This window comes from Megascapheus bottae, chromosome 10 (assembly GCF_031878675.1).
Source record: "Megascapheus bottae isolate mThoBot1 chromosome 10, mThoBot2.hap1, whole genome shotgun sequence".
In the NCBI taxonomy this organism is placed as follows: Eukaryota; Metazoa; Chordata; class Mammalia; order Rodentia; family Geomyidae; genus Megascapheus; species Megascapheus bottae.
In genome coordinates this window covers 10,596,081-10,611,991 of record NC_143518.1, presented here as the reverse complement: position 1 = coordinate 10,611,991, position 15,911 = coordinate 10,596,081, and the positions used below count along the sequence as shown (strand labels likewise).

The window sequence follows — 15,911 nt, the reverse complement described above, 5'->3', positions numbered from 1 at the left end:
GTTTCTGGTTTTCTTGCCATATAAAGAATAACAAAAACAAATGTCTTGCCCCATATGGAAAATATTATTCTACATTATTGTTGCATAATGGTAATGTGATCCTGGTTTCATGTTCATTGTGTCTTTATTTAGAGTCATATATAGTCCAGAGTTGAATGGACTTGACTGTCTTTCCATGTGAAAGAAATTATTGTATATTTTAATACCCTAAAATATTGTTTTTGCAAAAATCTCACAATTCTCATGCTTGGTAGTTGGTACTGTGCTTTCAGAGAAAGTAGAATTAGGGGTAGGATTCCAGGTATACATATTCTGGTTCACCTCCCATTATATTGAATAGTGTCAAGTTGATGTTTCGGGTGTTGTATTAGTTTATACCCTATACATGTCTCAAGTTTTTATTTACATGCTCAACAACATGTAATAGCAGAATACTTTGCTTTTCTTCAGTACCAGGGCTGTAGTTCCTAGGTTTAATGTGCTTCCTCCACCACTTGGGCTATACCATCACAATATTTATATTAAATGTTAACAATTCAAATGTTCCAGGAGAAGAAAAACAATCACAATATGCTCTGTATAAGAGATGTACTTACAACACACAACAGTTAAGTTGGAGACACATAAAGAAAAAATATAAATGATGTGATAAATCTAGATTGACTAACCAAGTTATAAGTTAAAATAATCATGAACAGCATAAAAAATAGGAAAGTCATTGTAGTAGCTATTCATGCAACAGAGACTAAATATTCAGAATAATAAAGCTCAAAAAATTAAATGTCAAATAATAAATAATCCATTCGATAAATCATAAAAAAATCTTGGACAGTTCTCAACTAAATACATGAAGAAAATGCTTGATATCTTTAGCTATTGGTGTAATGCAATCACAAAGGGTGAACAAATGCAGCAGTGATACTCACTAGACACGATGTTGAAAATGAACTATATAACTTGTGAGTGGGGGCAAGAGGGAAAAACTGGAAGAGAAGGAGGAAAGGTTCAGAAAAAAATATACTCATTTCCTGACTTATGTAAGGAAAGGAAAGGAAAGGAAAGACAAGACAAAACAAAATTGAGATTTCATTTCACTTAAGTCTGGCCATCAAGAAAACCAACCATACCTATGTGTTGGTTTATTGGTGGCTAATTAGAGATAGACTCTAGTACACTTCTCTACCCAAGCTGTATTTTGAGTCTCAGTTCCATAAATCTCCACCTTATGAGTAGCTGACAAGTTTGATCCACCAGTACCCAGCAAGACAAATTATATTTTATGGTTATCATTTAGTAAGGTAAAGCATGTAAAAAAGCAGAAACAGTGATCCAGATCTTTCAATTATAAAACACTTTCAATTATATGATAGAAAAGGAAAATGCTATAATCAAGTCATCATTTAATTAATTGGTATAATTATATATTAACCATTATTTTCAATTGGAATATAAAAGTCCTACTAATGGGGATTATATGTATAAATTGGAAGATAAAATCCACACACAGAGAAGAAATGCAAAGTGAAAATCAGCAAGTGTGGTGGGGGGGACATAAAAATGTCTTGCAAGTTTCAACAACATCCTGTGAATACAAGATATATCAACACCAGGCAAATCTGAGCTGGAGTATGAGTATAAGATTATGGTAACACTTCAGTATGCAATTCCTAATGTTAATTCTTGAATGGTTTAAAAGGATGTGCTTATTCATATGAAATACACATGATAAAATTAGACATTAAGATAACTTGACAGGTATTTGTATAAAAATTGTATGATATTGGCAATTAAAAATAGTTAGATTTTACATTTGCAGCTTTATTTCTTCGTCAATGATGTTTCAAAAGATAAACTTCATGTTTTAGAATGATGACTAGAAATAAAGGAAAACCATTTTCATTTGATAAACTTTCAAAAGTACTCTTCCCCAACTTAACTATGGTTTCTGGAAATGCAGGAATTTAAACTGTTTAATGGGGAAAGATCTTTAGACACCTGAAGAAAATACACTTTTACGTTAATTTGCATAGTACCTAACCATTGCTACACTGAATCCTGTTAGTCTTAGAAAAAATACAAATGGCTATTCAATAAGTTCTACCCTTATGTTTTTTCTTAGTTTAGCACATTCAAATTTTACTTGTATGTCCTAAATTGTTTTTTTTTAATATTTTTATTAGCACCAATTACTTGTTGAAGAAGAGCCTACATTTCATTTAAATAAAGAAATAGCAGTGGGCTAGAGTAGCATCTTCAATGGTATCATATTTACTCTGCAAGCATGAGGCCCTATGCGCTATTCCCAGTACCGAAAACAAAAGCACAGTAGTCATTAATGCTCTACAAAACATGTCTTCATCCATTTTGTGGTGACACAAAGTTAACTTTTGATATTATGATTCCTAAGAAACTGGAGTCCTCATTGGAAGTGAGGAAAGTGATGCTGAAGAAAAGGAATTAACTTGGTGAAGCCATGTATCTATGTAACTAAGTAACAGAACCCAGAGGAGGTTCAGGCTTCCTCATCCAACTTTCCACTGCCTGTGCTGCCTCAGTTGCACCAAAGAGAGCTCTATTCCTTCATCCCCATGAGCTAGAAAGTGCTGTGCTTACAGTTCACTCTTCAGAACAAGATGTAAGCAAATACCAACCTCAGCTTGAAGTTGTATGGATTTCTACCTCCAGTACATCTTGAAAGAAAAGGGGTAAGAATATACTTGTCACACTTAAAGCCATTTGAATTCACCTAAAGCACTGGTGAAGTCTGGACCTTAGTGTTTTCCTAAAAGGCTCAGGTGTTTGGATCAACCTGCCAGTAATGGCTTTTGAGGGTTTCAGTTTGGTTAAAAACTTGTAGTGTAGTCTTTCTAGCAACTGTGAGGCTTTGAGTTCAAATGACCTCCAAACAAGAAAAGGAATCAGAAAATAAAGAATGAAGAAAACATAGGTAGGTGACTGTTAGCGACGTTCTGAATCCATGATGGAATGAAGTTACTAATTGCAGAATTAGAGCCAAATCTGAATTCACATTCCATCATAAAGTTAGCAGTCTTAACCCCAGGGAAATCAGACCACTCTTTCTAAGCAAGATGGTTTCATTTGTTAAGACGATGCAAAATTAGCACTTCATGGCTGCTTTTGAGAAATAAACATGTAACCTAATAAGCTGCTTGATATTCAATGTGAAATAAAGAAGAAAAAAGTATTTATTGAATAATTTCTATGCCCCAGAATCTTCTTAAATCTAGGTGCTAGGAATATTGCTATAAATACCAGATATTTCTGTCTTCCTGACCTGTATTTTAATGGACGTCATCAGGAATTCACATGTTTTTCTTCAAGTATATACGCAGAAATCTATTACCCAAAAATATTCTTGTCAATTTCCTGTAGTGTAGATAGATATAAAAGTTCTATCCATATATTAATGCAATATGTATTATTTGTAAAGCACTATACAAAGAAAATGGCAAATAAACATAGACAAAATCACTAACATTCAGTCTAAAAAGAGAAAGAAATTTTGTCATGTATCTATTGAGATGATCATGTGGTTTTTGCCCTTGATCCTATTGATGTGATGAGTTACACCGACTTGCTTATATTGAATTGAAATTTTGTCATTTACAACAACAAAGTTGGAATTGGAAAATATTGTGTTAAGTAAAATAAGCCACTTCAGAAAACCAAATACCACATTTTTTGTTTTCTGTGGAATGTAAAATTTTCAAACTGAAAGACATAGCATAGAATGTTGGTAACTTGAGCAGAGAAGAGGGAATATTAATCATAGGACACAAAGGTTCAAGTACACATGTTAAATATTACATCTTACAGATATATTACAATGTGGGATAAATATACTAGACACTAACTTGCTAAGAAATTAAAGTTCCTATATCCTCACTATCAAATATGATTATCTGATAGATAATTAATAGATTATCTGATATATATCTAATAGATTAGCTTGATTAATTATTCCATATTGTAGCCACAAGTCATAAAATTAATCATAATATATAGGCATACAATAAAAAATTAGAAATTATGTTTGCACAGATCTTATGAGTTTCTATAGTTATGCCCAGAAATTTATATTTGACCAAATGTAGAGAGACCAAGAATTACCCACCATACCATTCTAAATCACTGTTTGTGAACTATGGAGAACAATCAAATCAACACCCATGGATGCTTCTATTACTAATTCCAAGAGGAAACAAGAGTGGCTTTAAAAACAACATCTTGTGAATCACACCCGGTAAAACCCTTATACCACAGATTTTTCTAATGTGCCCTCAGAAATATTGTAATCAAGCCCTACTTAGGGAGATTCCCTGTGCCTGATTAGATTCCTTAGGGGATATTAGAAGAACTAGCCTATGTGTGCACATGCACAGGTGTTGTGAGTCATACACACACTCACACAAATATCCTCCACTACTCACGTTCTCATAGAGAGCTTGAAGTGTCTCCAGATCAACCACAGAATTGTCCAAGTTCACAACAGCTGTGAAGAAAGACCAAAGAAAGAATATAAGTTGCCTTAAGCTAGATGTGAAAAGATTCTTGTCCATCTCTGCCAGTAATGCATCCACTAGACAATTACAGTACAGAGTTCTAACTTAAGTGCCCCTGCCTGTTGACTCTCTGAAGACCCTGTCTTAGGAATTTCACAAGGCAGGTGTCAAATATCATAGCTCTTACTTGCTCCACAAATATTGCATATCAAGAAGACCTAAAGGTCAGAAAAAAAGTTTGTTTGTTTTTCATAGTTCCAATAAATGCAATTGAAAAATAGCTGTTTATTCCCAGAAAAATCAAACAGGCAAATTATTCCTAAAATAATGTCTCAGTTTTATATTCTACTTCTGTGGATTTATCTAAAAGTTTGATGAGAATTAAATTGAAACATTGAACTGGAAATCTTGGTGAAGAAATAATGGATGCATTCTTGCTATAATTTCTTTAAGGATTACAATTAATGAACAAAATGTCTAGATATTGATAGAAATCAGCAGACATTTATTCTTCAAAATCCGTTCTTGAAATAGAAAACTACAGTTATACAAAGAAAAAGCCCGATAGATAATAAGATTCTAGGAATTAAATTAAATTAAATTAAAATTAATTTGTTCTGCCTCTACATTGTCTTGTATTTTGAAGAAGGTGCATCATATTGTGTGGTTTAAAAAAAGGTTAGTCAGGGGCCAGGAGTTTGGCCTAGTGGTTAAAGTGCTTGCCTAGCAAGCATGAAGACCCGGGTTCGATTCCTTGGTACCACATACATAGACAAAAGCCAGAAGTGGTGCTGAGGCTCAAGTGGTAGAGCTCTAGCCTTGAGAAAGTCCAAGGACAGTGCTCAGGCCCTGAGCTCAAGCCCAGGACTGGCAAAAAAAAAGGTTAGTCAAAAACATTTCACATTTATCATGTATGTATTTGCTGGAAACCAGGTAGGTTTGTCCAGCTGGATTTGTGTCAAGTAGCACTGAAGAATTTTCTTAGGGGACTGAAAATTTCCAGAAGAAGATCACAACATGAAGAATAACACATTTGGATATATTTATTTTGATAATTGAATCATTTCACCACATTTTTTAAAGAACACATTAAATGGACTGGGTGCCATGGCTCACGGCTCTAATCCTAGCTACTCAGGAGGGTGAGATCTGAGGATCAAGGTTCAAAGCCAGCCTAGACACAAAAAGGACGTGAGACTCTCATTTCCAATTAATCACTAGAAAACGAGAAGTGGGGCTTGGCTCAAGGGTAGGGTAGTAGCCTTGAGCTGAAGAGTTCAGGGACAGTGCCCAAGCTATTCAAGCTCTATAACCCACAAAAATAAATTAATAATTAAATAGAAAAAGAACACATTAAGTATTTACTAGTTGATGCTGGAAAATCCCAAGAGGGAATTAAAAAAGAAAAAAAAAGGAATGAAAGGTCTGGGTGGATGAGCAACCTAACCAATGTAATTTTGCCTTTTTGGGAATGGATCCCAATTCACCAGCCTTGTTCAAAGAGCATGCTGCTTCCACTCAAAAAATAAGCTGATATCTTAACTTGAAAAATAAATATAGGACCCATATAAATCTAGGACCTATATAAATCTAAGTGTTTAAAATGTTCATAGAAATCCACTTATTTTGGGTCATATGCAATAAACATAGCACAAAGTGTTAATTTAAACATCTAAGTGACTGCAAAAACTTCTGACTTTGTGATTCATTTGCCAGGTGATAATCTAGGAACTTCTACACTGTTTTAGTGACAGTGGCAGGGATGTGAGAAGACTTTTGAAGGAAATCCTCAGATCAAGTTGCTGAATGATTCATCCTCATATAACCAACACTATAACCATTTAAGTTAAGGCAAAGATCCTAAATATATAATTATCTTTTTTCTATCTTGCCTTTAAAAATGATTATGCCTGTAACTCTTCCCCATGTGAATCTTGAATCTCAAGGTTTTCTCATTTTTTGATTGCCTGCAAAATCAGGTGTCTACAGATCTTTATAAATGGCCAAATACTCCTCCTAATTAAGTTCTCAAAAATATCCTGATCCATGATACCTCCTGTTAATTTCTTCCTGGAAATCAGTGCCAACACTCTGGGTCCAGTTTTCATTAGCTACCCTCACATTTGAGGACAGGGAATTAGCACTGATGAAATGCAACTTGGCCAAGTACAGAATGCATGAGAGGCTGAGAAAGGAGAGTGCACAGGGTGTGTTGCTAAGTGATAGCCGCAAGGCTCTTCCCTGGCAAGAATCCAATATTTAGCATAACACACACACACACACACACACACACACACACACATGCACACGAACACACGTATGCACGCACGCACGCACGCACGCACGCAGAGTTGATAAAACTTGGGGAGATTCAATAGAACTCCAATCACTGCTGTCAACACTTCCCACCCTAATAGGATAAGGTTGACACCTCATTCTGCATGAGCCCCAACTACTGCCACTCACACCTTGTGACTGTTCACATTGCATGTCAAGCAAGCAATTTTTCAATGAACTCTCTGGCTGTCCCACAGACAGACATGTCAGGCAGGCTCCTTAATTCATATGGTTCTAATTATTGGCTCAACCCAAGTAGAATATTTGACTGAAGGAAAAGACCATATCATTACTTTCAGATTTCATTCTATGACTTCACTGGGCTACATCTGGCAGCTTTTGAAAACAAGTCCTTATTGGCGCCAGGCTTGGCTTTCTCTCCTATGACTATTACCCCAAATGTTTCAGCTTGAGGAAGTCTCCTCACCATCAAAACAATTTAATCAAAATGTGAGATGTGATTAAGAGTTACGCATCAATTGACAGAGCATAGCATGCTGGAACTATTTATGAATACTTCCACACAATATATTAGGCCCTCAAGTACAGTCAGTATTCATAAAGGGATGAGCTAAAAAGTCAGTTAAATGTTTTCAGGACTTATATGGTCTGTTATATATGAAAGCACATTCATTTAACAGGTAAATTAGCATTCCTCCGAGTAATACAATATGCTTTAAATCTATTCTAAAGCTCTGGGCAGCATAAATGACATTGTGAATACTAATCTCATTCTTTGTGTTCACTTTTGGGCAATATCTCTCAGCAAAAATGTAAAAAATCCATGGGAGGGTTGGGAATTTGGCCTAGTGGTAGAGTGCTTGCCTAGCATGCACAAAGACCCAGTTTTGATTCCTCAGTACCACATACATAGAAAAAGCTGAAAGTGGTGCTATGGTTCAAGTGGTAGAGCACTAGCCCTGAGAAAGCTAAAGGGCAATGTTCAGGCCCTGAGTTCAAGCCCCAGGACTCACAAAAGAAGGAAAGAAAGGAATCTATGGGATAGAAATTCCTGTAAAGAATAGTGCAGGTTCAAACATTAAAATATAGATACATGGTCTAGTGGTAGACTGCTTGCCTAGCATGCACAAAGCCTCAGATTTGATTCCTAGGTACCACATACACAGAAAAGGCTGTAAGTAGTGCTGTGGCTAACCTTGAAGAAGCCTAAGGACAGTGCCCAAATGCTGAGTTCAAGCCCCAGACTGCCAAAAAAAAAGAAAGAAAGAAAGAAAGAAAGAAAGAGAAAAAGAAAAGAGAGAAGATAGACAGAAATGTCATTTTTAAAAATAGTACAAATCATCCTAATTCTAAATGCAGAAAATACTTTATAATCTTAACATATAAGCTAAGGATGGCTAAGGTGATTTGTGACTACATTTCTGTGAACCTAGAAGGAAGAAACTGGGGACATCAAGGTTTGAGGTCAGCACTGTAAAACATTATTAGATTCTGTCTCAAAAAGCAGCTTGAGCTCAGTCACATGTGCCTGTCTTCAGAGTGGCATGGCAGTATGGCAGGGAAGTTCACAGACCTGGACAGCCATGGGCAAGAAGTACATCAGTAGACCGACCACAGTGCAAGGGGGTTCAGCCCAAATGCATCGGTGCTTGAATAAACTCTATAACTATGAGGAACAAATTTCTGCAGTTTAAAAGCCATTTAGTCATTTTTATTTTGGCAGAAAAAACAGAATACTAATGTCCATGACAATTAGGCCCTTAGCATAGCATTGGGAGAAGTGAAAAGCCAAATGAATAGTAACTTTCCAAAAATAACCGTGGCAGAAAGCCTGGAAGCACTTAAAGAAACATACTACGTTCACTAGACACCGTTAAGTTCAAAATAAATTTATCATCGAACCTCATATTCTTCCACTTAGCTTTTAAAATTCAAAGAGGGGAATTTTATTCGAATACTTACCATGTTGTATGTCTTTCATATCTAAATGAAGACTGGACATTAAAATTCCAACTGCTTGTGATCTTTTATTGCTTAATAACTTGACAACCTGCTCAAGAAAGAAAAAGGAGAAAGTTTTAATCTGATGAATATTTATTCATCCTAAAAGGAGAGCAAATAAAGAGAAAATAACGTGTCATTCCTTCAGTAATTCCAAATATTCCTTCTCATATTGGGAGACAGTTCTGGGGCTTAGTATAATGAATTTCAAAAATCCATGGGCGTGGCTGGCTCAGGTCTATAATCCTATATGTTAAAGAGGCTGACATTTGAAAATTGCTGTTCAAAGCCAGATCAAGCAGGAAAATCCTAGAGACTCTTACCTCCAACTAACTATCACAAACCTGGAAGTAGATCTGTGGCTCACAGGTAGAGAGACAACCTTGAGCAAAAAAGCTTTGGGTTCAAAGCCCTGAGTTCAAGCCCCAGGACATGCACGCATATGTGTGCACATATCCACCGACCGCCTCCTACACATTTAACATCAGCCTTTAAGTTATACTTTGCCAGTATTATAAGATCCTCAATGATTTCTTACAGAAATCAGTCTGATCTCTACAATAACCATTAAATATTGGATTATTTGAAGCCTGCAATGTAAAGTGTTCCTTTCTTAACAGGGCCTTTGAAGAAATGGTCAAATGGAAAGTAAAATAACAGCATGAGTACAGAGAGTCAGCCAAACCAGTTCTTCCAGAAAGGAGAAAATGTGCTTTCATCTGGATCATTGAGAAGTCTTGCTATTTTATTGGTAGTTTCTTTCTTTCTGCATTTGACCCAGATTTTGTGGAGAAATTTTCATTTCACAGAAGGATATTGAAAAGTTTCTTGTAAACTAAAGTAGACAAAGTGCTACAGAACAGAAATGTCCAAGACATGTGTTCCAGAGAATAAAAAACTACCACCAAGTTTAGTTTAAAAAATTCTTATCTCAAGTCCCCATCTATGAGAACCAGCAATTTGTATTTACTCGCCTGTTTTCAATCTGCTTAGAAAAATGTTGAAGACAAAAACAGGAAAAACTAATTCTGGTCAAATTACCAGAAACTGACCAGATGATTTAAGAGCTATCAACTTTGATGTCCCTGACTTCCTTTTTGGTTTAAGTTTGAACAGTCAGAAAACTAATGAAGTAATTATACCCCAAATCACAAAGAGTTACAAAGTAAAACTATACTTTCAAAGTAATAACAGCACTCTTGGTTCCCTAGCAGGAATAAGAATGGTGAATAATAATAAAACAACAGTAACAACAACAAAACAATTGCAGAAGGACTGACCACAAAACCTTCCAGTCATTTCTGAAATTCTCCCATGGTAAGGGACAAAACCAGCTATGTGATGTGACAAACCTATATAATCCTAGTCGTGATTTCGGTTTGCAATCCCAGCTATTTATGTTGCAGAGATTGAGACTGGCTGTCGGGGGGGAAAAGTTAGCCGTATCACATCTAAACCAGTCAGCTGGGTGTGGTGATGGAATATGACTGACATTCAACACTTAGGAGGCATAAATAGGAGGACCACAGCCCTAGCCTAGGCATATGATATGAGGCCATATCTGAAATAACTAAAGGAGGGCATGAAGCTAAAAAATAAGAGTTTTACATGGAAAATGTGAGTTTACATTACAGTGCTAAAGTTAAAAAAAAAAAAGGAAGAAACAGGGCCTCCTGAGAGTCACTGCTTTCTTACAGGAAGATGATGATACAAGTTTATGCATTTTTATTCTAAATTTGGCCTGTAAGCATCTTACTAAATTTTACTTATAAAAATTAACTTAAAACTTTGACATGGATCAACTCCTTCAGTTGTTTATATCAGTAGTATTGCCTTCGTTAGATGTGGAAACAGAGAAATTAAGTTTCAGAAAAACAGAAGACATCTCCTGTAAACATGTCCAGTTTTATAGAAAGACAGTCAACTTGTGTCTGTTTCTGGAAAAACTGTTTCCAACCAAGTTTTCCATTATGCTTTGCACCTTAGACATGTGGCAGGCTTGCCTTTGGCCTCTCAGAGTGCTGACACATTGAGCACAGGAACACAGGCTCCTGGTAGAATATTCAGCTTTGTGTCCTTCAGTGTGTCCTGGAGTCCTGATGTCTGCACCCACTGCTCTCTCTTTACTATACCATCTATAATTTATTCTAGATGGACATATACATACCTATATGTTCAACTCAGCAATCTATCTTCCTAAAATGTATCTCAATATCAATTACTCACAGAAATCACAACTTGAAGTGTCTTAAGAGCAAATTCTCAGTCCTACACCCAATCCTCAGCCAGTTTCTCCTCTTGTATTCCATGTATTGAAATATCTGTACCCATTCTCCAATCACCCACCAAAGCAGACATCATCAAAGCCAGTCTGGACTCCTCCCTGTCCTTCACCTGCTGCTCTAGTCTGGAATCCCATCAATGATAACATATGTCTATCTTTGAAGCTATTCTATATCATAAATGACAGTGTTTATTTGAACATATTATCATCTGTACATACATGCAAAAAATATTTAAGTCTCAAACTCTAGTTCAGTGTTTCTAAAACTGCACTCCTTCTACCAAATGGTCTCATTACCAAGAGACCATCACAAAGGAGCTCATTAGACAGTCTGTGAACAGGAATGAGCAATCTGCATTTTAAAAGTCTTCCCTGGGTCAAGTCTCATTCACTTCCATCCATTCTTCAAACATATTCAAGCATCCTTGTCCAAAATTTTGGCAAATGCATTCTGTTTATTGATTTTTAACCTATCCTGTTTAAACTTGAGTAACTCATGTTTAATAGCCACACCTTTTTCTTTTAGTTTAATCCTTTCTTTATGCCAACCAAATTTTATCGACTTTCATTTGCTTCAACTTTTAGTTTTTTGGGGGATTTAACTTTTGTTGAGCTTAACCCAAGAAGATCTTACTAAGTAGGCAATCTACTATTTGAGCTACTCCTCTGCTCTGAGAATCCCCCCTTGGGATTCCAAACTTGGGCTACCCATGGTTAGGGAGGATCTGTTTTTCGTTTATGGCTTTCTTTTTGTTTTATTTTTATTTATTTTAGTGCTGAGGATTGACCCCATGCAGGCATACATTTTAATATGGATTTACACTTCTGGCCCTTTGATTTCAAATTAAATGAAGCTTCTTGTTCTTCATTCTAAAAAGTCAGTTGTTCCTAGAGTAGGTACTTAGAATACACATTTGTAGAAATGTGACATTTCTACAAATGTGTATTCTAATTTTTTAACCTCTGAAAAGAAAATATTCAAATAGTTGTTGGGCTATTACTTCAGTATTACACTCAAAAATTGCAAGATAATCTGCAGTAATTGCAACTATAAATTACCTCACAATCATATCGAAATACAACAGAAGATTAATAAATTATACTTCTTAAGTAACCAAAGTTATATTTAAATAATTACCTAATGGGAACAAAGAATAACCTAATGAACCAATAATGGTAAAAGTTGTTAACTTTGGAAAATTTATTTTCCTTTATTATTGATTGATCTATAAGGCTTGAACACAGGGCTTGAGCTCTACCTCTGAGCTCTTTTACTCAAGGCTAGGCCTTTCTACTACTTTGAACCACAGCTCCACTTCTGGTTTTTGAATGGATAAATGGTGATAAGAGTTTCATAGCCACCCTGGGCTGGCTTTGAACTGCTATCATTAGATTTCAGCTTCCCGAGTAACTAGGATTGCAGGCATAAGCCACAGGCAGTCAGCTTCAGAAAATTTTCTAAAGCAGGGAGTTTATACAAGTTATATGGAATATTTTATTGCAGCGTTCAACACAAGATATGCAAGGGGGAAATTTTTAAGTTTTTTGCATTTTCTTTCAATTTACTACAATCATGTACTGAAGAAAAGATCTAAATATTTTGCTCACAATCTAAATACAGTTGTAATAACTTTTACTGATTTTACTTTATATAGAATTCTGTTCTTTTGAAACAGTATGTCCTTACCTTACTAGAAACTGTTTATTATTAGATTAGAGAGATAAATGACCTGATCCAACAAGGTAAACCTATCTTTGAGCAGGGTAAAATAAGAACAGCCCACTTCCCAGATTACATAAAGATGAATTCCAGAGCAGAATTCTACAAAGTTAGAAGAGCTATTTCACACATAGGGAGCACAAAGCAGTTTATAAATGGCATGTGATATACTGCAGAATATGAGCAACTCAGAAATAATACAATCAAACTGAGCAAAGGTCTTGGGAATGTAAGGAAATGGAAACAGACCATTTCCCATGCTCAGTTTCCAATTATTTTATCTACATAGGCATAGACGATTAATAACTGATTAAAAGCAATTATTTATCTTTGGAAAAGAATCTGCCGGAAGATTCCCATTTTCCTATCTTCAGAGTACAGAATAATTCATACACAGTACTCTCACAATTTGAGATGAACCTAGTGACATGCAGAACAATTTCAAAGAATAATATAGCTTGCAAATACTAGCTATTGATGCTATATGTAGTAATCTAACAATTAGAAGTTTCATTTACATGTATATATATTTCCTAGTCATATTCAATTAAAAAATGGTGGTAATGCAAAGTAACAAGGCATAAACACCTAAAATGAAGCAAATAATCTATACTATGGCTAATTCCTGTCACAGTAGGATTCTTGGAAATCAACAAAGTGTTATTTTTCTAAGCATTCTTGAAACATACTTTGGGGATCCTATAATTTTCATTTAGATTCAATTTTCTTGCTTTGAAAATAGAAATTTATTGGTCTTTTTTTTTCTTTGGGGCCAGTTCTATGACTTGAACTCAGGGATGCTTCCCCTTAGCTTTTTTTGTTCACAGCACTCTATCACTTGAGCTAGACTCCACTTCTGGCCTTATGGTGGATTTTCCTACCCAGGCTAGATTTTGACCTAAAATGTTAGATCTCAATCTCCAGAGCAGTTAGTATGACAGCTAACAATAGCTGGCTTTGTTTGTCAAACTTTGAATCAATGGAAATCAGAAACTAATAAGAAATGTTCTCCTAATGACCTCTCAGAATAATTTATCAAACAATAAACATCTTAAATCTTGCTTAGTCTACACTTGAAAGGAGGGATGCTAGTATGGAATTTTGCACTTCAAGTGGTATCAGTTGCTTTGGACCAACCAACATCCAGAGGCCTGTAGTTCTGTTACTTTCTTGCACAGTTTTGAATTAAGATACACAGCAGAATGTCAGTGCACAATGGCATCAGACAATCCTCTCATGCCCTATAGCCACAGGACACTCTGACCCTGACCTGACCCAGCCCAAGAGTTATACTTGCATACTACCTATTGATATCAGAGCTTTACTTTCATAATGTAGGAATGATCTTGGAAATAAAACAGCATGGTTGGGTAATAGCTGATAAGAAGCTGGACACCTCCCAGAGTCAAAATCTAGAAAAGTTCCTCGAAATAGAATCACCCTACATAATCAAGAATTTCCTATTCTTTAACTTTGTTCTCTAGACATGACTTGAGAGGACAGGCAAAACTGAGTCTCAACCACCTCTCTGTCTTCTTACAACCTGGGATTCTCTCACTGGGTGATCTTGATATACAAATAAGCTGAACACATACACACTTACTTCCTTTCCTATCTTCTTTTTTTTTTTGACAGACTAGATTCAAAAATTGCTCAGTTGAGTAGTGTAGTTGTTTCTACCTCTCCTGAAGATTCTGCACGGTTCCTGTTTTACTTTCATTTGTCCTATGGTGCTAATGCTGGTTGCTTTCCATATTCCAGAGTTTATAACACTAAGTGAACACAACAACTTCACATATACCAGGCCTCTGGTTAATCACCAACACAAATGTTGTCTTTAGAAAAATTGAAAAAAAAATGATTATCAAAGATCTACACACTATGGACAAAGGGCTCATTTTGATTTTCAGTATTCTATCAAAGAAACATGTTTAATATAACAAGTAAATGATATAGATAAGTGAGAAAAGTTATCAATAAATAAAAAGGAATACAAGACTAATATTGAGAACATTCCTTCTTTTGCTGTTATCTTTCAGCAAGGGTGCATTGAGGGAAGATTAGTGTATAATCAATAAAACATTTTTCTCTTATTCCTTGTGGTTGTCACTATAAAACCCAGTGACCTAGGAGCTATAAGGGTAGATATTTTATAGCTTAAGTGACTGCTTCAATGACACACATTCACCCCATGACAATGAGGTGGAGGGTTTGACTCCAGAGTGTCCTCAACCTTACTTTTGGTGACACTGGTAGTTTTAAATTAGGGCTTCAAGTTTGTGAGGTAGGGAAGTCAAAGTTAGCACACACTAGACACACATGCACATCTGTTTATAACAGCACTCTTCATAAAAGCCAAGCTATGGAAGCAACTAGATGCTTATGAATAAATGAAAGGGTTTTTTTAATGTAATAGATGTATATAATGGAGCTTTACACAGCCATTAAGAAGAATGCCACAAAAGTCCTTTGAAGAAAAATGGAGAGAACTGGAAATTATAATGGTAAGCAAATTAAGCTAGACTCAGATAAGCAAAGTATTTTTAAAAGAATAATCAAAAACTTGAAAGTAGAAGAACTATTAAGAAATAAGAAGCAATCATTGCTAGGGGAAATGGGCAATAATGTAGATGATGGGAGTAAATGCATATGTGTACAGAAATGTCAATTTGTACCAAGTTCTCTGGGAGCGGGGAAAACCTACCACCACATTTTAATACCTCATGAATAATCTATCTGTATGGGAGACATGGATTATCTAAGGTATTAACATGTTATCATTACTTAAAAAAATCACTACATTAATCACCAGGAGGGATTAATGAATAAGGAGAAGACATTCTGAGTGGGATTCTTTCTGTCATGCCAACTTTGATATTAGAATAAGAAAAGGAGTATGGAGACTGATCCTTCATTTCAAAATGTGAACTGAGTTCTACTATCTGGAAACAGGACAATTATCTGAAAATTGGATAAATTTAGTTATGGTGGAGGTTCTTCACAGAAACACAATTGCATAACTGACAAATCAAAACCTGATATAAATGAAAGGAAAAATGAGAGAGACAAAGACCAAGACAGAAAG

General features: G+C 35.5%; 1 protein-coding gene across 1 annotated transcript in view; it reads right to left on the bottom strand.

Annotated features, from left to right (window-relative positions):
* The window catches only part of Fmn2 (formin 2), a 165,424-nt gene that overhangs the window by 46,534 nt on the left and 102,979 nt on the right, over positions 1 to 15,911 (bottom strand). Inside the window, exons 7-8 of the mRNA XM_090340178.1 lie at positions 8,784 to 8,871; positions 4,452 to 4,513 (exon numbers count right to left, since the gene is read on the bottom strand). Of these exons, the coding sequence (XP_090196304.1) occupies positions 4,452 to 4,513; positions 8,784 to 8,871 (150 nt within the window). The remainder of the gene's footprint in view (positions 1 to 4,451; positions 4,514 to 8,783; positions 8,872 to 15,911) is intronic.